This window comes from Symphodus melops (genome assembly GCF_947650265.1).
Source record: "Symphodus melops genome assembly, chromosome: 3".
Lineage (NCBI taxonomy): Eukaryota > Metazoa > Chordata > Actinopteri > Labriformes > Labridae > Symphodus > Symphodus melops.
In genome coordinates, this window is record NC_136693.1 from 21,496,340 (window position 1) to 21,517,921 (window position 21,582).

Here is a 21,582-nt window from a genome sequence, read left to right on the forward strand (position 1 = left end):
TCACACTTCTATTAAAATTGGAACAATTAGATATGAACATGTTCAGTGATGACGTTTAAATATGCGTTAGCTAATTCCGAGAGTGAAAGTGTGTGATTAATCAACATAAAAATGATAATGGACTTCACAGCATGCATTGTGCGGAGGTGTGAAACTCAGCGTGATCCTCATCTGCAGCCTCAGCGGGCACCCTGCTGGCTGTGTCACAGCGAGTCTTGCTAGATGGTATCCACAAACCATCTGATCAGTGTGAACTGTGGAAAGATGTAAAAATGTCTTTTTTTTCGGACACCTTCAATCTCTACATTTCCATTGATTATGATTTCTTACCACCTTCTTTTATCAAGTGTCTCACTGTAAACACATATACATATGGATATTAGGTATATACATATATGTATACCACATAATGTCAATCATTAGTCATCTGAAAGGAGCTTGCAGAGTGTATTTTGGGTGGTTCTTTGATTAAAAAAAAATAACCCAGCAACCAGACTGACGCGAGTCTAGTCCCTTATTTCTAAATCAAATCGTCTTCAGTGACAGATTTCTGACCATGAAACATAAAAATGTTAAAATTTGAGATAAGGAAGAATAATCGTACATGCCATGTACGTCTAGGCAACTGCAAGAGTCATATTTAACAAAGAATTGTATGGTCATTTGCATCAAACATAGTCGATGACTGTAAGAGAAGTACAGACAAAGTCATGGAGAATCTCTTTCCCATCAAATGAGACAAGTATGAACATTACCCAGCAACAGGTATACTCTGATTGAAATTGTTGCAATCTTGCAAAAGAGGAGCTTCCATTATTCATTGTTAAAGGTGTCATAGAGTAACATTGTCTGCTTAAGCCTTCATAACCATACCTCACCTCTACCTCTTCGATTAAAATGAACCCCATCAGATGACAGCCTTATAGAATAAAAATCATGTATTATTCAAGTAAGAAGACGAACCATGTTTTACTGCTGCAATCTAACCTACATCCACAAACTCAAACATGTAAATACACAAATTAAAATCTGTAAGAATAATTTAATTATCAGGAAAAGATCATTAAATTAAAGATCATTGAGATCATAATCATTCAAATTATCCATGCTTATACTTTAGTCACTTCATATTAAAAACAAAAAAAATCTGTTGAGAAGCATACGATCTCTTTTTACATGATTGCTTTCCTGCATGCGTGTGCCATCAGTGGGAATTTAAAATTCATTAACAGGGCTGACTCCTCAGCCCACGTCGCTGAGCTGGAAGGCAAACTCTGTGTTCCTCTCACTTCCTATCCTGTGTGTCCTTAATGAAGCAGGATTGATGGCACGCCAGCTGAAACACAGCTCACCTCATCAACGACCAGCCAAGGGAGGGATGCTTTCCAATAAATAGTGCAGTAAACACACAATTGAGGGCCCACATATCACTGTTCCGTTATTACATCCTACCAATTAAGCATTGGGGGCAACCTCCTCATTTGTATCGCTTTACGCATGTAATCAGTAATTTAGTAATGATGTGCTGAGTCTCAGCTGCAGACTCAACCAGTGAGAGGCTCAAAGTGGGTGGTGTGTTTCTACTTTCTGCGGTGACAAAGTTTAGGGAGACAGAGTTTGTGTTGTTGCTGTGTTAAATCACTCCTTTTGTCGACCAGAAAAACATACACTGTCATTTATTACTTTTCTAATTATTTAAAAACCTCTGCTGATTCCAGAAGCTACAAGCAAACAATATATTTAACTAATTGTCTGTAATATAGGCCAACAAAAACAGAGCCAGAACGTTCATCTGCACTCACACTCACTTTAATATTGATATTGTTTCAAGCTCCTTCCTTTTTCCTTTCTCTCTCATCAAGCTGAACTCCAGAGCCCTCAGGCTGCCGCACAGTGTCACAATGAAAGGTGCACTGGAGCGAGTGAGCATGCATTTATGACCTGTTTTTAGTGCAGTGTCTCAAACAAAGAGATGTGCATATTATCTGCAAACAAGTTTCCCCCACCACCACCTGAACTCCCCCTCCATGGATGTGGACATGGAGAATAAACGCTGCTATCAGCTTCATGCTGAATAGTTATGTTTGACTGCCATCTAGTGTGAGAGATTTGTCAGTCAGGTGAACTTTAGAAATATATACAGCTGAATGATATGTTCCTCAAATATCTTGCATCGTCACTGAGATATCGCACAGTATGAGTAAATCTGAAACTAGTAAATTGAAAATAAAGAAGTTGATAAGTATTAAACATGTAAGCTATATAAAAGGCACAGCTGTGGAGGGGAGTAAGTGTAACGTCTCGGCGTAAGTCAGAATTATAGGAGTTATAGGTTCTCTGCACACAGAGCATGACTTCAAGATGTCTTGGATGGAGGGAAGAGCTTTCGTCTGTACCCTTTCTGTAGGGTCTTACATTCTCCTGCTTTGCAATTCCCTATATAAGCAGAAGTCCATTACCATTTCCAGGTCTTTGTACCTCGTCAAGTGTTTGTTTGATTGCAAACCTCACAGAGACCAGATGAATGTTTCCCTATGATATAGTACTATTTAAATTGCTGTGACAGGTTTTTAATCTTATATGTCCTTCCCTCTTATGTCGCTCCCCATATATTATACTCTATTGAAAATACATGGCTATTTTTTTCTGATTGTTCCAATACCATTTCCTTTTTTTGTGTGATTTTACTCTATATAATTACTTTCTTCTCTGACTTAGAAAAGTTGATGTTAATATAAAATCCTCTTCTTTATTACAGCTTTCTTCGTCAACCTGTCCACTTTTTCATTTCTGGCAATACCTGTATTGTTGAACCCACACAAATGTCATGTCTGAGCCCTGCCTCAAAGCCTGTGGATGTGAAAGTATTATTTTATACGGTAAGCCTTTGCGACTGCTTGATGATCCTGATTGAATACTGTATAAAGCACTCGCTTCGTCACAGCAAATCAGCACTTTGCTTCCTTTGATTTGTTCCAACCATTCTAAAGCTACTAAACTGAGATACAGCTCTACTGTATTAATGTTCGGAAAATCTGACATTTTCTTTACTGCTTCAAAAATGCTAGTGTTAGATTAACACAGTTGATCGTGTTGCGTTTATCAATGGGGTCTTTATCACTCTTTTGCTTTATGTGTTCATGAAATTCACTTACTAAATTAACATTTATTTTCTTTCCTTTATTTCTAATGACAGCACATCTATTTCAGATGTCGCAAGCATTCACACTCAAACTTGTGGCAATGATACAGTGGGACTTGTCTCCCAGATCTCTCACCACTTCATCCACCCAAAATTGGATTTTTGTGTTTTCTCTTTTTCCCAGCATGCCTTTAACTTGGTTATTGTTGGATGTCTGTCTGTATGTCCTCTCTCTCAGGTTCAGACAATAATTTGCTGACTGCTGGTTCCTCCAGCTCTGCTACCTCGAACTGAAGTGTATTGGAGATGACTTAACTGCCCCAGTACATATTCAAAGAGCCTGGGCCTGAATTATATCTAACACTACAAGTCTTGTTTTAACTGCAAATCCTTATCCCCAACTTTCACACTCAATCCTATAGATCAATAGCAACACCCCATATATGTAAAGCAGCAACATCTGCACCCTCATCTACATTAGGGTGACTTATACAATGTCTTTACATTCATCATCAGTAATATTGTTTGTATTTCTTGTGTTGTGTTAGTCTATGTTAGTCTGGCATCAACATATACTCCACAAAAAGGGAATGAGTAACTTGATATTGGTTATATTCCCTATATCCACTTTTTTATATATATGCTTTATTTAAACGTTTTCATTTTTGTTTTATGAGAAACGTAGAACAAGTGAGGGCTAGGGTGACTTGAGCTTTTAATAGCATCCTCTAAACAAACCACTGGATCAATACAGTAATTCCTGGTCCTTTTCAAAATCCACTTTGTTATTCCACCATAAAACCTCTTTACTCTTAATATTAGACAAGTCTTTCATAACCACATGTTACATGAGTTTATAAATAAACAACTTTAAGTCTAATCACCTGTAGTTTTCTCCATTGCCCTGATCATTTTCCTGGTTTCTGTATGGGGAATATACACACACACATAGGCCTACACATTAATAGTTTTATCTGTATTCTATAACATATAAAAGGACAATCGTTAAATCATCCCTAAATCCAACTTGGTATAGTCTAGACTGCTAACACCTTGTGTAGCAGGGGGCATTCATGTGAGAACCATCTTCAACCAGTAATGGAACAACAGTGAGAACAAAAAGTAAGAATCAAAGCAGCAAGTTACAAGAAAGCAAATGTGTAAATGAACACGTATTAATCAATTAAAACATTGATAATAATATAGGCCTATAAAACAACAATCATTAAACTTGAACCAAATAATAGGTAAAGGACTTTTCACCTTATTGTTGGAGTAGTTTAGTTTATTAGTTCATTTGAGCAGCAGACAAAATAATAGAACAGATTTACTCACAGGTAATAAAAGAAACAGGGAGAAAATGCTCTCAAAAGGAGTAGGGTGAAGTTCCCAGAACTTATGTGACCCCTACCCCTGACTTATCAAACATGAAAGAGCAGTTTGTGACAATCAACTTGTGATCATTTAAATTATAAAGAAGGAATACAATATTTTTTACCATCAATTAATCCTTTGATAGGTCCTTAATAACACCTATTTGATCATTTATGATCGTTCAAGTTTTAGAAAATGAAAAACAGAAATACAAAAACATTTACCAAGTCTTTCTTAGACCTTTGATAGGTCCATACGGAACCGTTTTTGAACGTACAAATTGTTAAAGTAGGAAGAGAGATACCAAACTTTTACCATATATTCTAGCAGCATCTAGAGTCATGATTCATGTTTTACTCGTTTTGTTCATCTTTGAAAAAAATAAACTCTTTGTAAACCTTTTTAAAATGTGCCAGGTTTTTGCAAAGTCTGATGTTTTCATCTAGATTATTCCACAGTTCTACACCACGTCTCGTGGCACACATGCTTTTCAAGGTAGTTCTGGAGAACTGTTTATCAAAACTCTTTTGAGTAAATGACACTCATTCACTCACAGTTCTTCTCATCGCCATCATTATCCTTCATGTGTGGTTACATCGACACCACATGAGCAACGATTAGCATCATGACAGCCAGATAGTAAACTATGCGTGTTATAGATAACAAACATAGCCTGATTCATTATCAGATGATTAGCGCTGACTTATTGTATAACAACAGACAGAGTCCAGATGATTACCTCCAGACAAGAAACTGTTGGAAACTGCTGGAGAATGCTGTTGTCACATCCCTGGGTTAAGTATCGTGTTTATTTCTGTTTTTCTCACATTTTATGTTGTGTGTTTTACTTTGATCACTTACCCTGTGTCTTGTTTCAGGTTTGTTTCTGCACACCCTTCCCCCAGTGTCTCCCACCTTGCTGATGACCTGATGTGTCTCACCTGTGTCTTGTTAACTCCACCCCCTTTACAATTTCTCATTTAAATCAACATCAAATAACAGCAAAGCGTCTCCACTATATGAAAAAAGAATGTATAAAAGTAAAGGTCATGTTTTTTTCACACTAAATAAATTACAAATGCTAATTTTATGGAGCATCTCTATCTAACTAATTTTAAGTCAAATTAACATAGAAACTAATTACAGATTGTCTCCACATTTCTCCTCGTTAGTTTTCGTGAACGCTCGGATATGGTTTGGATGCGCTAGTCACTTTAAAAGTTGTGGCTGCAATTAATTGTGAGACGGCACTTTCTTAGCTCCTTTTGTAAATGATGGTCCAGTGTTTCCTATGCCAAAGGAGGTTATAAAGGAAGCATTGAGCCTTGAACCTTTCCCTAACTTTTAGAGAATTCGATCTGTTAAGTTCTTGGACCTCATCTTTAGCCTGCCGATTTGGATACTTTTGCCTGGAGTGTTTTTGGATTTTGTGTACCAACCTTTTGCCCGATTAAACATACTTTGAAACTGTGTTTTGTCTATGTGTCGTGCATTTGGGTGTTCTGTGTGTAGCCGTGACAATGTTCTCATTACAGCCAATCTGACTATGAGGAAGAAAACCAAGAATGCAAACCTACCATCCAAATTTGACAACAAACAGCAACAGTTTTTGGAGTGAAACTATTGAACAGCCTTAGTGATGAGTTGCCTTTTTAAAATTCTTTGTTGAATTTCTGATGCTTTGTGTTATACAGGCAGAAATATGCCTTGGGCTTCAGCCTCTTCCTTTTTTGGTAGTTGAATATTTGAATGGTTGACTTTGTATTTTTTAATGAATAACCCAAACTGAAAATATTGATAAATTCATCCTCACTCCCAGAAACATCATTGCCTGAATTAATCTATGATATTTAATTTTATATAAGTATGAACAGCGTTGCTTTTTTTATAAAGCAATTCATATGCAGATATTTTTGTCATAAAGTTACTGAAGTTACCCCCACTTAAAGCAGTTGTACTGATAAATGCATGTTCAGCTTTGGGACTCGGCCAAAAAAACTTTATCTTAACTGACGCTGAAGGCATTCAATACTCCATGATGTCGGTGTTTCTGTAGGGAGGAAGGAAGCTTTTATTAATCTCTTAGGACTCTTCCTTTTCTCCCAGAGACATCTGATGGGATATGAATATGATTGACGAAAAATGTGACACCCTGTCGAGGCTCCTCTGGGCACAGCAAAGTTTGAGACAGATGTTCAGGTTTTATGCTACCCTACTCTCACTGAATTGCTTAAATGCTTTTTCTGCCTCTTTTGGCTTCATCTATCATGTACAGTAACTCATGCAACATCTCTGCGTTTTTGAGTGGTAAAAGAAGGATTCATTTGGTTCAGATTCTATGATTTAGATCTACCTTTGAAGATATAGGTAAATAAAAGTATTGTTCAGGGAACGTTTTGATCAAACTAAAGCTTCAAGTGACATTAATTTATCAATAACTAAATCGGTCCTTTCTTATGACAATAAACATGGATCAGTTTTGGACCATATTTGTTTTAATCCCATACCTTAATCCACCACTGAAAAAGCATTTGGCCCAAACCTGCTGCCTTAATTGCCTGCAGCTAGTGGGATGGAGAGAGATAGAGAGAGACTGTTGATTGACTTCTTTGTAATAATTTTTTAGTCTGCTCTATTGCTTTTTCAATGGATTTTCTTCTTGATATGTTTGGTAAACAACACAACTCCTTAAACACAATATTTCTAGGCAGCAGATTTGAATATTTAGAACTAATTGACAAAGTACACAATGTTTGGAAGGAGAGACTGAAATAAAATGTAAAACTGAAAAAGTATTTAGAATAGCTAGCTAATTTCTTTAAAAAATATTTCTTTGACCAATAAAACAAAACACTCAAGCAAACATGTGTTTTGCTTCAATAATGTTGTTTTTATAAGGTGTTGCTGCTAACTGCATCTGGTATTACTTTGTATCTTTAAATAAGTAACGCATTATTCATTAATCTTGTTATCCTCCATCCACTTTGTAGTTGACAGGGCCCAGGAGAATACAACCAAACACAGCGCATGACTGTCATTTAAGTACACAGATGAAGATGTGAACCGACTGAAAAAATGAGTAGATCAGCAATGTGCCTAAAAAAATTTGTAGCTAAAAATAAGCTTGGCAGATGAAAACCACCAGTTTGAGAAGTCATGAATAAATCATCAGGGTCATCCCTGCCAACATGTTCTTGCATCCTTCTAATTGCTAGATCAAAGCTATAATACTGTATCCAGGATTTGGAGTCAGGTATTTTTATTTCTTCTTTTTTATACCGTCTATGTCTGAACTGGTCAGCATCATCCAGGTGACCAGTATCAATGAGGACATAGAAATTGTTAAAGTGATCCTTTAATTTATCAAGACTTTACGTTTACTGCTTATGCCTACACTGCAATGTACCTCACACTAGCACAGGCTAACTGCTAGTGGCACCTGCCTGTCCAGCAGGAGAGAGCAGGCCAACTTCACGTCTGTGAGTAGAAGCCAACCCAAGTTTCACCCTCATTTGGAACAAGCTTTACCCGCTTGGAGTTACGCCTCACTATGACAGTATTTCTATTATTTGCTGCTATATGTCCACATCTGTCATATTCACATTTGAATTGAACCAATAGCTGAATTGTATCCACTCTCCAAAACACCTGTGCGCTTTTATTGGATGGGGGACAAACACACCCACTACCTGCCCAGAAATGTCTGAGTAACCAAAACATGAAAATCCAGACAGAAGACAGGGTCTCTGCAGACACACACATCAGGTTTGTGATGATTGAATGGCAAGTCTTTTTTTAAGGAAAAAGCTCATGACTCCATAAGTGGGACATTGTTTTTATTTGAGGAGATATGCCTTTTAAAATGCACGGCACTTTACAGGTGAAATAACAGTACAATAACTGATGTCAGGCAATAACATACATTCAAAGTATTCTTGTTCTTTGTGACATTGGAGAACACCTTTAACTACCACATGGACAGATGTTTGTTGATGACTCTAAACAAACGTACCTCTGAGGATGATGAGTTTACAAAAGTCCAACTAAAATCCTCACTGAAGATATATTCTCCTTATTATATTCAAAAATGCAATAGATTTCTTATTTAGTAAACATCTACATGTTGATTTAATACTATTTCATGGGTATGGTGGATATGAAAGAATCCTCTAACTGTGTGTACTGACTTAATGATATAAGTGTAGTTAAATATGAATTATTGTAAGCAGCATCAACATCAATAGACTGAGTTTTCTCATTATTGAACCCAGCTGGTAAGAACCAGCATTGTAAATAGAAAAGTACATGAAACATTCTTTTTTCCTTTTCATTTAGCCAAATCCTATGTATTTAATCAAGCATAAGAAGTTAAAACACTTGAATTTATTTCTATGTAAATTCAAAACTGTTTAATAAGTAATAAATTGTTTTTGTGTCTCTCTCCCTCTAAACAAGTGGGAGTATACTTTATGTATATAGTGCAGGAGTAACACTCACAACATCTCCTCTACTTAAGGATTAGACTTCATTTGACACACAAACCTATTACCTGTGTCTTGACCATGAAGGACTCAGGGTTAGTAATATGGGTATTTTAAAGTTCCCATGGTGGGTTGATTTATTGTGTCATTAAGGGATTTGGAGTGTCCTATGAGTGTGGTTTGTTGTGCTGCTAATGGATTATTAATGTGAGAAGACCCATAAAATTGATCCAAAAACCATTAAATGAGCCCTGACTGATTAGCTGAAATTACTTATTTAAAATCTAAGGCGTGCTTGTTTTTCTACACTAGGTGAATTTAATTAAAAGCAATGTATTTCCTTTTATCTCAAGCGGCAATGACTTTAATGATAAGATGGGAAACAACCTATATTTTATTCTTAATTGTCGACATGCGCATGAAAACACCAAATCCAACAATAAATTGCTGTGAGTTCCTTGTGCATTATAGGTCTTTCTTCGGTGTCACAAAGATGCATAGCTGTCCTAACACTTTCAAGAGAACATCATTAATCCACACTGCTCCACTGAGACATGTCTTTCTCTAAAATGAGCATGGCACAGTGAATTATTTTAAACATATCTACCAAATGATAGGAGAGTGACAAAAACATTGTTGAACAGCTTAAGTAACACAATAATCCTTACGAACCTCTTAAACATACACACTGCTGTGCACACCACACACCAGACTCCCATCCTTTGCTACCTGTCTTAGTTTTGTTTTTGTTTGATTTCTTGTTTGGTACCTCCGTCTTCTAAAGCTTCCTTGGGCCTCTTAAAAGGCGCTTTATAAACTCAATATTTTGTACTGTAGATAACTGCAGCAATGGTCTTTCTTTATTCCACTTTTCTTATCACTCCAAAAACTCCTTGAATGATCAACAATTAAAATCAGCCACCATTACTGACTTGTATCTGAACCACCTGCTGTTGTCCTATCTTTTTGATTATCTTTGTCCCGACTCGCTTTACCACAACATTGCTGCCAAAGGAATCTGGCACAGCTGCTAATATCTGATTCAGTCTGAGACAGCACAATATCAAAGAGCTGTTGTTGGCAGAATGTGGAGACTACAGGTACAGAGTACCTCACAGGGAGTAAACAATATTCTGATATTATCTTAGGCACATGGTTAAGATTTGTAGGAGAACATAAAGGTGACAGAAGTGAGTGCATGTAATCGTCAGTCTTCAAAGCCTTACTATTTGACGGTGTGAGTGATTTTTAAAGAGCAGCAGTAGGGGATGTATCCGCCTTAGTCGGTGATAAGAAATAATCATAGGAACACTTTGCAAGCTGACCAGTAGTTCTGCAAAGTTATGAGATGTTAATCAGATACAATTACATACGCACTAATAGAAAAACATCACACACATATATAGGCCTTTTCCGACTGGAGCTGTTTTGCTGTGAGATTATATCTCTTTCTCTGATCTGGGGAAAAACAGTGGTGTTCTCTACCATGGGTCAGAAGGTAAACACAAATCACAAATGCTATTCTGTCACCCAACAACAAACGAGATATCTGAGAGACCAAACAAGCATCTACAAACTACATGCTCTGTATTTTTTTTATCTCTAATTATCAGTCATTGTTGAAGTGATTATTAAACAGGGATGGCTGGCAGAGAGGGATGAGAAGATTTGAGGAAGGGGACCAGGATAATGATGTGTGTTTGAACTAGCTATTTTGGCTACAACACTGTTGATTGGAGGGAAGCTTCAAGTCGCTGTTTGAGCAGAGATGAACACTGACATAAACATACCTTCACACATACCAGTCTTTTTCTTCTGTCACGTGTTCCTATTGACCCCACATAAGACAAAAAATATTGTACAGGATACTTCTTAAGGGATGATAGCAAAGTAAAGCTCATTCGCTTCTGCTTTATCTCTGGAAATGTAAAATGAAAACTGAATTCACGGTCACCAATACCCTGCTGAGAACATACGGTAGATACAGTTAAGTGCCGACTCATATAAAAATCAGACATCAAAAAATGTTATAGCAGTAAAAAATAAATTAGAAGCTTCTTTTTTTTAAATGGGCTTGTTGTGCTTCTATTGGAGAGCTAGGACAGTGAACAGAGATGGAAATCAGGGAGAGATAGTGGGGACTGACGTCCTGGAAAGGAGCCACAGGCTTGAGTCAAACCTGGGCCGCCTGCATTGAGGACTATAGACTGGTATGGTATAGTAATGATGCATTTTTGTAGGCCAACCTAAAAAATGGTGCCGGTGGTTCCTACGAAAATTTGCCTATGGGATTTTTGCATTGGATTTTGGATCAATTCAGAAAATAAGCTCTGTGTCAAACACACCTTTCTGATGCGTAGCTGTTTTGTTCAGCGGGATAATGTCCTGTATGTGCTGCATTTATATATATTCTATTTTTATATAGTATTCAATATTATCACAATATTATTATGTTACCTTTATTATATTATATCTATATTACATTATACTCCTATAACTATATATCTATACCCTAGTCAAAACTGCACTATTTTTTTTACTATATTTATTATACTTTTAACTTATTACTTATAACTGTCAATACTGTTTACATAACCCTATGATCACAAATGTCACTTTAAATTCTTCACTGGTGACTTTAACATGCCATTCACTGCACAGTATTATTACTATCTATTTCATTGTCCTGCTGAGTCCACCACACTAAAGTCCTCTGTATATCCCCCCCACCCCCTAACAGTACCTGGATTGTATTTATGTTTATGTTATTATTTTATTAGCTTTTTTGACTTTTTGTTTTGATTCTACACTGCTGCTGTAACGCCCGGATTTCCCCATTGGGGATCAATAAAGTTATATCTTATCCTATCCTATCCTAATCTTTACAGATGAACATCATTTATATGAAGTTTGAAGAGTTAATGTAGCCGAGAGAAGTAAAAAGCTAACGTTATGCTCTTGCGAACTACACCGCGGTTGGTTTATAATGACGCCACGACCGTTATGCTTCATCGATCTAATCAGCTAAGATAGCTAAACGTTAGTTTAATAAGTTGTTTATTAACCTAATATTTGCAAGAACACTGAAAAACATGACTAGAGGCTGTAAGGAGGATTAGGGAGAGAGTTCCCGGCATGATGACGTGTAATGTCTGCAACAGCCACTGTAGTTTCTGTTAGCTACCTGTTAGCAACCGCCGTTTAAAGTTCACGTAAAAACTTTAAAATTCACAAGTGGGGTCTTAGCTAACGTAATTTATCTCGTCTAACAAAACGTCAACATCTCTAAAGCTTGTGTAACCACAGACCTTATTTCAGGCGTCTAACCACAAACCCATTCAAAATCCCCATTGACTTTTAGAGTTTGGAACCCATGGCACTAAAATGCTAACTCACTTCCTGGTTTTAGGACTGAAAACTATACCAGTCTATGGCATCCACATTGGGACGTGCACACTGATCACTAAACCACTGCACCACCAATTCCCCCCACTTAGAAGCTCATTTGACAAGTCAAGATATCACAGTTTTGCAGAAAGTTACACAAGCCATCCAACTCCATCAAGAGCTAATTACTACAATGCTGTTTGTTTGTTTTTCTTTAAATTAATAAATGTATTTTTTTTTTTTAATTTTGCACAATGATAGGCCGTAAATTCAGTCGCTTTCTGTCCTCCATATTAATAATATAGTGGATTCTGTGTCAACGACTAAACCTTGAAATCACAAGAAAAATGAATAACATTTTACAACAAGTAAGCTAAATAATTGTAGAGGCTAATGTTACAAATTGAGAGTTGGCCTAGCAGGCTACATTATTGGAGTAGCCCTCCATTAATGTATCTTTGCTATTTGAAAACTGATTGTCAAATCCAATCTCATTTTTACAAAGCAGGTAAATGTTGAAAATGCATGTCGTTTGCTCTGTTTTGTAATTAGATTTCTAATGCAGTAGATTTAGGTATTTAGAAAAGTGCTATATAAAACAAATTTATTATTATTATTACTATTTTTATTGTTGTTGTTGTTATTATTATTATTATTATAGCAGCATGGATAGAAACTATTGTACAATTCCCGATCTCACCCTCAGTGCGCTTCCTAAAGTGGCCGCTCGAAGTCGCTGTTGCATCTTCCTCACTACACTAGGAACTTGTTTGCTATCTGCCGCGTGGTCACGTGACACATCTGTCAGGGGACAGCATGGCGGCCATACATGTGGAGCCTCAAAAGAATTCGCACCGATTGTCCAGTTAACACCGCCGCGAAAAAAACATCGACACCGCGCGCAGAAGCGGGCCAGTGGCGCCCGAACAGACAGCAGGATGGACGAGGAGAACAAACTTCAGTTCCCGTCTCTGCCCGCGACAAAGGAGGAGCTTCTGGTGAGAGCGAGCCTCCTGCGCGAGCTTCTGTGTCTGTGTGGCTAACCTGAGCTAACCCCGGCTCCAGCCTTGTTGTCTGGCTGCTCCAATATCCGACCCGCTGTTATTGTGTGTGTCTGTGTATCCAACATGTCTCACCCGACATCTCTCATAATGTTCATGTTACTGTGAGACACTAAGGAGAAAGTCTCTAAGAATTAGCCACGTATGTACAGAACTTCCATGGCAGCCTTGAATATCTTACCCTGTCCGGAGGCTTTAAAAACCTGCAATATTAACTGTCACATTTACATGGTAAACTTACAACAAAAGAGCGCATTTTCTAACCTTGCATGTATATCTCCCTTTCGACAGGACTGGGCTTATCCGATGAGACGGGAGATGCAGGTATGTCAGAGGTTCATGTTGTCGTCTGTTGAGGGAAGAATGAGCCTGACAGGAGAAACACAGCTACAGATCTCTGTCTCTTCACATTGAATAGTTGTTTAAATATCATCTGGGATATTGTTCCATCTCCTGTTTTATCCACCCGTTAAGACCAGCTCGTGTTCATAAAACTAGAATTAAGTGTGCAGCTTCTAAAACTAAACACTGAAGGCTGAGATGGCATAGGCTGTTTCATGTCATGATGTGTTTTTTGGAACAGATCTGCAGACTGTAGGACAGCTGTGTGGATGCCTAAAGCAAACACATGAAATATAAAGAGTAAAGAGTTCCACAGTGAATTAACAACACATTAGTTTGATCATCGGTCACTGATGACCTGCTCTGTTCTGTCGTTTCAGGAGATTTTGCCAGGACTCTTTTTGGGTCCTTACTCGGCTGCAATGAAGAGCAAGGTAATGAGTTTACGCTAACCCTGCAGGCAGTGATGCAGCAAAATAAATGCATGATGTGCTCTAGGTTCAAAAGCTCTTATTACAAATGTGAGGTTATTTTGTATAATTTCTTCAATGTGCTTAATGTTGTATCCCCTTATTTTGGATCTTAAACATATTTCCTATTTAATTGTCTGCGTGATAGTTAATGTTTTTTTTTAAATGTGTTCCTCTTTGTTGTGGTGCTTCTGACGTCTTGTGTGAAGCACTTTGAATTGCCTTGTTGCTGAAATGCTTCCTTTCCCCCCCCCCCCTGTTTGTGTAGCTGCCAATTCTTGAGAGACAGGGCATTACACATGTCGTGTGTGTCCGCCAAGATATTGAAGCCAATTTTATCAAACCTAATTTCCCTCATTCATTTAGGTAAGGCAAAGCTTCTTCTTCAACGTGAGCAGCTGTCTGCGTTTGTTTAAGTGTAAACGTTGAATTTGAACTCATTTTCTAAATGTTGTTTTCACAGATACCTTGTGTTAGATATTGCTGACAATCCAGTGGAAAATATAATAAGATTTTTCCCTTCGGTAAGTTTTAAATATCGGTTTTCTCTTTGATGAAAGTGATTACATTTACATTATACATTGTTGTGTGCTGTTTGTTTTTCTTCTCCCTAACAGACTAAAGAATTTATTGATAGCTGCTTGGCAACAGGAGGTAAGGATGGATGCCCTTTCTACGTTTCATAACCACAAAAAAATCAAACAGGCAAAATAATTCTTGTGACTGAACTGTTCTTTGTGTTTTAAGGGAAGGTACTGGTTCATGGTAATGCAGGGATATCAAGAAGGTGTGTTGTTGTTTATTTGTATCCTACCATTTCATATAATTAAATGTGTTTATGCTTTGAATCTAATCCACTGGTTTCACATATTCAAGTACCAGACTAGAGTCTTGCATACTTTTTTGACTCGGAGTCTGGACCAGCAGAGAACCAAACTGTGTCTCTCCTTTGATTCTTTCAGTGCTGCCTTAGTGATCGCATACCTTATGGAAACATTTGGAATGAAATACAGGTAAGATTGAGTTTTTCTTTTCCCTCACATAGCAGTTTCTCCACCTGGTAGAAGTGAATATAAAAATGCTATACAGTCCTAGACATCTCAAACATACCGGAGCGTGTCATCAGTGCTGCAGTAACACGGTGTGTTCTCTCTTTAGGGATGCATTCAGCCACGTTCAAGAGAGGAGGTTCTGCATTAACCCCAATGCGGGCTTTGTGCATCAGCTACAGGTAACTTTGGACTTGAAGACACAAAATTTGTGTCTTCACACCGCTATTTAATAGAAATGACATGACTTGAAAGAGAAAATAATTGATGTATTAAAACTATAAATCCATCCAGTTCTAACTTTTAAATGAAGAACATGTGATCTCCCAAGCCCATTGACATTAAAAAGCCAGAGCGTGTAGGACTGAGCACTTCCAGCACTCTTCTTGAAAAGGAAAAGAACGTAAGAGTGGACATGACAAATCTCTCTTATCAGGCTTATTCCGTTGACATTTTCTCTTACGAGTGATCACTTGTGACTCTGTAGAAATGATCCAGTGTTTGGTCTCTCCGCTCTCCTTTGAGTCGACCCTTGTTTTATGCTGCAGGCCACGAGTGAGTCTGACGTGTGGCTGTCGAGTAGGCATGCACATAATGAGATAAAAGTGTGACAAGTTCATAAAAATCAAAGAGTGCTAATGAGCTGTAACTCAGCTGTTATGTCTGCTGCTCATGTTTCATGATTCTCTGCTGGATTCAAAATAAATCCAAATAGCAGTAGGGGGTTTTTTTCACCACTAAATTGAAAACAGAATGATATGAGGGTAGCTCATAGCTAGCTTGAGCTTCCTCTGACTGCATGAAAATGATGCGAAAGCATTGCCATTACTCTCTGGTCTCAATGCAGCGTGTCAAACGTGCACATCAGTGCTCCTTCATTGTAATGGATTCAGACTTCTGTGATGAAGTGCTGATTGATTTCAGTCCTCCTTTTTTTGCAACAGAAGGATGACTTGGCTCTTTTTGAGAAGAGGCAAACACCATTCGATCATGTTCAAATGGAAATATTCTGGTGTTAGTCATGCCAGTGTACAGGGTCAGGGTTTGTAGTCTTCTCTTTATGCATATGCTATTATTTAGAATCTAGGTTTGTTTCTTAATTCTTTTCCTGTTTTGTTTTTTTTTCCATGTAAAGAACCATGCAGGAAAGGTATTCCTAATTAGCTTAGCATTGACTTGCTTCATACTAGTCCTATTACAGATAACATGATCTAAATGATTAAGAAGCTAAACTCTTTTAAACTAATGTGTGGTTTGTTTCCTTAGGAATATGAAGCGATCTACCTAGCCAAATTGACCATAAAAATGATGTCACCCATGCAGTTGGGCAGGTCCTTCTCCATACAAGCTGGGATGCCAGGTACCTGTCCACTTAGTTGTAGTTGATTTTTTTCCTGAGTTTGTTTATTTCTTCTCTCAGAACGACGAGAGAAAATACATTTGCGCTTTGGCTCTTCTTTAAAACTCAAATAAAAGCGAGTGACAGTGTGGACCGCAGAGGATTTCATAAGCTGATAATGTTATTTTTCACCAACATGAACACTTCTATTAAAAGACTCAAAATCTTGGAGATCTAAAGACATCCTGTTCCTTCCAGCTGTAATCGGACTCACTTAATGTTGTTTTGGTCATTAAGAACAGATCATGATGTGTTCAGGGTCTAGTTCATGAGCTTCTTGTTGTATTTGTAAGATAAGTGTCTAGTTATTCTCTGCCTGTGTTTATCGAACAGGGAGCCGAAAGCGCAGCCTGGAGGAAGATGACGACTTTGGAGCAATGCAGGTCACAGCGACGCAGAATGGATAAGCTTCGCTGATACTTTGCTGTGTGGCAGCGCACTGCACTCAATCCTGTTTTTTCTTTCTTTTTCTTTTTTTTTTTTACATTTTTAATGGGATTAAAAATGTACATATTTGAACTTTTTCTAAGGGGAAGGGATGAGGGAGGGAGTGGGACCACTCGTGTCTGAGACATGCAGTGGTGATGGGGAATGGGAATATTTGATAATTTCTTTTCTCAAGCTGTATGCACTGATGGGAGATTTTTTGCAGTTTTATAGTATTTAAAGCATTTTTGCATTTGCAGCGGGACAGTATTGCAATAATGCACTTTCAATACTTGAATTTGTGTAGACGACCAGCATGGGGCAGTCGACAAAGGAAAAGTAGCCAGGACGTCGCCCAGTGGAGGACATGAGAGAAGACTAGCTAATGCCTTTAACATGGGAGTAATAGGATTAAAGACTAATATCAGACTAAAGGTGGGGTAGTAAGGAATGGAAAATAACTCACTGCTTATTAAAAAAAGAAGTCTGACTTCGTCTTGTGCTGTTTTTATATTCTCTAATTATTTGCTTCACAACTTTACATTCTTTGCAAAATGTGTAAAAATGTTACATTTGAAAGATGCATGTAGCAGACGACGTAAATATACATTCTACGTTTTCTTCTACTTGAACTCTTTTTAACTAAAAAAGGAGCTCTTACTGCACGTTAACAGTGTGCGGAGCTATGGGGTCGTGTGGCTACAGGAGGGCTGAAATCTGTTAGACTTATCAATCTTTATTTGTATAGCGTCAATTCATAACAGGTTATCTCGAGACACTTTACAAAAGCAGGTAAAGGACCTTACTGTCTGTCTGTTAATATTAACCAAAGAGCGGGTAACAAGACCATGCTCATTATGTTTACAAAAAGCAGGTAAAGGACCTTACTTATGAAATACATTGGGAGTAAATGCGAGTAATGTGAAAGAATTTAAATTCAAAGTAACCTTCAAATATCATGAAAGGTGTCTGCAGAACTATGGATCCACTTTTTACTGTCAAAGCTGAAGACATTTATTTGACAAGTAGAAATACAAATGCACACGCTGTAGATTGTAGAATATTTTATGTCACTTTAACAACTTAGAAATAAATTACATTAAATATTTGACCCTAATCTCCAAAATTAAACTATTTCTTTATCTGCCACCCAACACCACCATGTTTAGATCATTGTTTTTGATCATTTAAAGTACCGATAAATATAAAACCTGCTGATCGTATGTCCGTTTCACTGCCTCACACAGTGTAAGCTTTCTGTTCACTAGAACTGTTCTACATTATAAACTAGAAGTAGATAGTTCTACTTTGTCTTATCGTCCAGCAACACCACTTTCACAGAAAGATCACTTTTCCCAAAGCAGACATTAAGAAACATAAAAACCCCGTTAGAAAAATCAGGACATGTAAAGGAAGAGATTGCTTTTCTTTGGTTCATTTTTCCTCCTGATTAATGAGACAAAGCTTCAGTTGTGATCATTAATTACTTCAAGCATTCTTGTTTTTCTCTGGTGAACATGAGATGCTGTGGCCTGTCCTGTAGTGTATTATTAAACTATTTGATTTGGAAACGGTTCATGTGCTACCAAAGATTCCCAAAGCAAAAGTATTTACCTAGAGTAAGTTGCATGGCAGTCACAGATATGATTAATATTTAGTTTGCAGCTAATAACTTCATAATGCATAAGAATAAAACATGACATTCACAGTAGCTTCCTTTCTTCAGATGGTGGGGGGGGGGGGATGGTGATGGAGCGCCACCCTGCTGAGGTAGCCATGGTTACCAAAGAGGTGTAAGATTGACATTTATGTATACTCAGGTATGCTGAAATGCTCATCCTCGCAGCTCTGTCAAGTCTGAAGACAAATGTGGAAATGCCACTTCTCATGTCACTGGGTGTGTAAACTCAGGGTCCATGCCCCCAAAGTCAAGGTTCAAAGCTGCTGGTGTCCTCAGTCCAAAAACCTACACTGCATGTAAGTCTCATCAGAGGCGGTGTAGCCAAACTTCTGATAGAAGGCAACATTTCTGGGTGCACATTCCAGTGTGATTTTATAGCAATTCAGTTTTTTGCTGAGAAGAGTCAGAGTTGAAACTAATCTGTAAGGGACAGGAAAAAAAGAAGACGAAAGAGTTAAAAAAAAAAAAAGACAAAACTGTCCATCGAAGTGTCTTGCACTCATCATTTTCATTGGGACCAATAAAAGGTGTAAAAGGGGCTGAACAATACATCCTTGTGTAAGGCTCCAGCAGGTCCACTTACAGTTTGCCAAGCTGCTTCCCTCTGCACGCATCACTGACGACGACTTCCTCCACCCGGCCTCTCTACAAACCAAACACAGAAGAGGGCACTTCGATTCAGGCAGGATTTATGATCATTGTCTTAATCAATAAGCCTGTATTGTGACAATGCAATTGTGAATGTGACCTCCCCTTTGGTTTATGGTAGTTAACTATTTATTACTGCAGATATCTATTAACCACCACATTGATAAGTAACTTTTATGGCATCACTTTTTCCCTGAGACATAAAGTTCTGTTGTTTTCTTTGTGAAAAATGCACAAACTGCTCCGATAGGTGTAGTTTACCTTTGCACAGGAGTGGATAAATTTGTGCTCTGTGATCAAAGTGGCTGTGGCAACAATCTGTCCCAGATTTGTGTCCTCCACCACCACAACGTAATAGTCTCCCGATGCCTTCATGTGCTCAAACTTTTCTGGGAGAAGACAGACAACATACTTACAAAGGTTTGGAATTGAACTGTTTCTAGAGGGAGGGATTTTTCTTTTTTTTTTTTTAAATATGGGACCGGAGAAGTGAAAACACTTTAGCATTTTATATAAAAATTGTAGTATTGATGAGTTCTGCACATAATTAAAAGTCTTACTCGTGTCTAATACAGGGGCAGCATGATGCTAAGCATGACTTACTTGTGAACTGCTCAGGTGTCACATCACCTGCCTGAGTTAGTTGAGATAAAACTTTAAAGAATCCTGAAACACAGACCAAAAAACAGTGAAATGCCAAGAAGTGACTGTGTGACCTCAACGCTATGGAAATGTGGTCATCGTAGACAGTACCAAAACATGACTGTACTATTGCTTCCATCTCTGACTTACCCCTGTTTAAGTCTGCCGTACAGAGCGGCCTGAGCACCAGGCCTTCCCCAGGGCTGGACGGGGAGAGTGGGGGTGAGAAGGGGACAGTGTTACTACTCCAGTCAAGCTCCTGAAGCAGGGAGGGCTCAAACAGAGGAGTCTCGTCCAGCAGCATTCCTTAATCTCTGTGTAAGAAAGAAACAAACAGGTAATTAGTTCAATGACATACACACCCAAAAGTGTGTGTAAGGAAAACATACACATTGAATGTAAAAGCTTTTCTCTCTATCTAAGATCATATTTAAGGATATATAGTGGTTGACGTGGCCACAGAGTCAAACTGGATGGGAATTATGTTTGTTCTAGCACAGAACTTTGACCTGGCAAATACAAATTCACTTTGTTAAAAAAAAAAAAAAGTCAATACTTAGTTTTTTTTTGTTTTTGTTTTTTTAAACAAGCAGACTTTTATTCAATCAATTGATCATAAAGTTTAACGTTTGACAAAAAGACTCTTGTTCTTCACTCATGATTTCCTGTTCAGGATTTGCTCCAGGATATGTAACCTGAGAAGAGTCATGGCTAGGTCAACAGGCAACATCAATGAAGCTGCTTGTAACTTTACCAACTAGCTTTTTCAATATCGACTATTGTATGACAATAGTTTAAGACAAATCAACGAAGCTGAAGGAGACGGGTCCTAAACATGGTTACCATGGCAGCAAAGCACAATCACACTACTGATGTCACTACATTTCCCTGCAGTATTTATAAGGCTGTTGAAAGGGCTCGTTAAGATTAACTACCTGTAGAGGACATTGTTACATATTTACCAGTCTCTTCATCATGACTAAGCCACAGAAAAACTTAGAATACATTAAGTAAGAAAGGTCATGTTTAGCGTTAGCAGCAAACCATTAGTGATGTGACAGCTCACTAAGTAACACGAAAGAAAAAGGCGTCCTCTTGTGTTTATCCTCGTCTTTTTAGAAGACCTGTCAAATACCTGTGAACACCTTAAGCCGAGCAAACAGTCCAGCCGAAGTGGTGTCGTAGCTGAAGCTGAAAAGCCGCATTCAATCTTAGCTTCACCTACTTCTGGGCTGTCTGACATGCTAAGCAGCTAGCTGGCTATGTAACTGGCATATACACCTTAACTACTTACCAAAAGAAAAACAAACACACAAGAACAACTGAACGAATCCCAGTCAGAAGTTTCCTATAATGACAACAGGGAAATTCTTTTACTTTTGAATGAGGTTGGGCTTCATCATTAAAGCAAACAGCGTGGGTGTTTCCGCCTGGCACGTGTCTTCCTGTATGACGTGGCAGAGACGTTGGAAGGGAGGGG

General features: G+C 38.0%; 2 protein-coding genes across 4 annotated transcripts; one reads left to right on the forward strand and one right to left on the reverse strand.

The window, feature by feature from the left end:
- The first annotated feature begins 13,156 nt into the window (after positions 1-13,156).
- Positions 13,157-17,621, forward strand: styx (serine/threonine/tyrosine interacting protein). The gene is given in 12 exon segments (XM_079340235.1): positions 13,157-13,296; positions 13,298-13,382; positions 13,737-13,769; positions 14,168-14,221; positions 14,526-14,623; positions 14,721-14,781; positions 14,875-14,911; positions 15,005-15,044; positions 15,220-15,270; positions 15,416-15,488; positions 16,573-16,666; positions 17,039-17,621. Coding segments are annotated over 12 exon segments (783 nt in total). The 5' UTR covers positions 13,157-13,213; the 3' UTR covers positions 17,113-17,621.
- A 559-nt stretch (positions 17,622-18,180) lies between these two features.
- Positions 18,181-21,579, reverse strand: gnpnat1 (glucosamine-phosphate N-acetyltransferase 1). Of its 3 annotated transcripts, none has more exons than XM_079340238.1 (6): positions 21,397-21,579; positions 20,253-20,416; positions 20,064-20,126; positions 19,722-19,849; positions 19,396-19,457; positions 18,181-19,232 (listed from the first exon to the last, which is right to left on the reverse strand). In XM_079340238.1, the coding sequence occupies exons 2-6, from the start codon at positions 20,404-20,406 to the stop codon at positions 19,085-19,087; spliced, it is 555 nt and encodes a 184-aa protein (XP_079196364.1). In that variant the 5' UTR covers positions 20,407-20,416; positions 21,397-21,579; the 3' UTR covers positions 18,181-19,084. The 3 variants fall into 3 exon arrangements, with proteins under 3 accessions (XP_079196364.1, XP_079196365.1, XP_079196366.1); XM_079340239.1 differs by having other exon boundaries at positions 21,480-21,575; XM_079340240.1 differs by lacking the exon at positions 21,397-21,579 and adding an exon at positions 21,238-21,388.
- Positions 21,580-21,582: the final 3 nt, after the last annotated feature.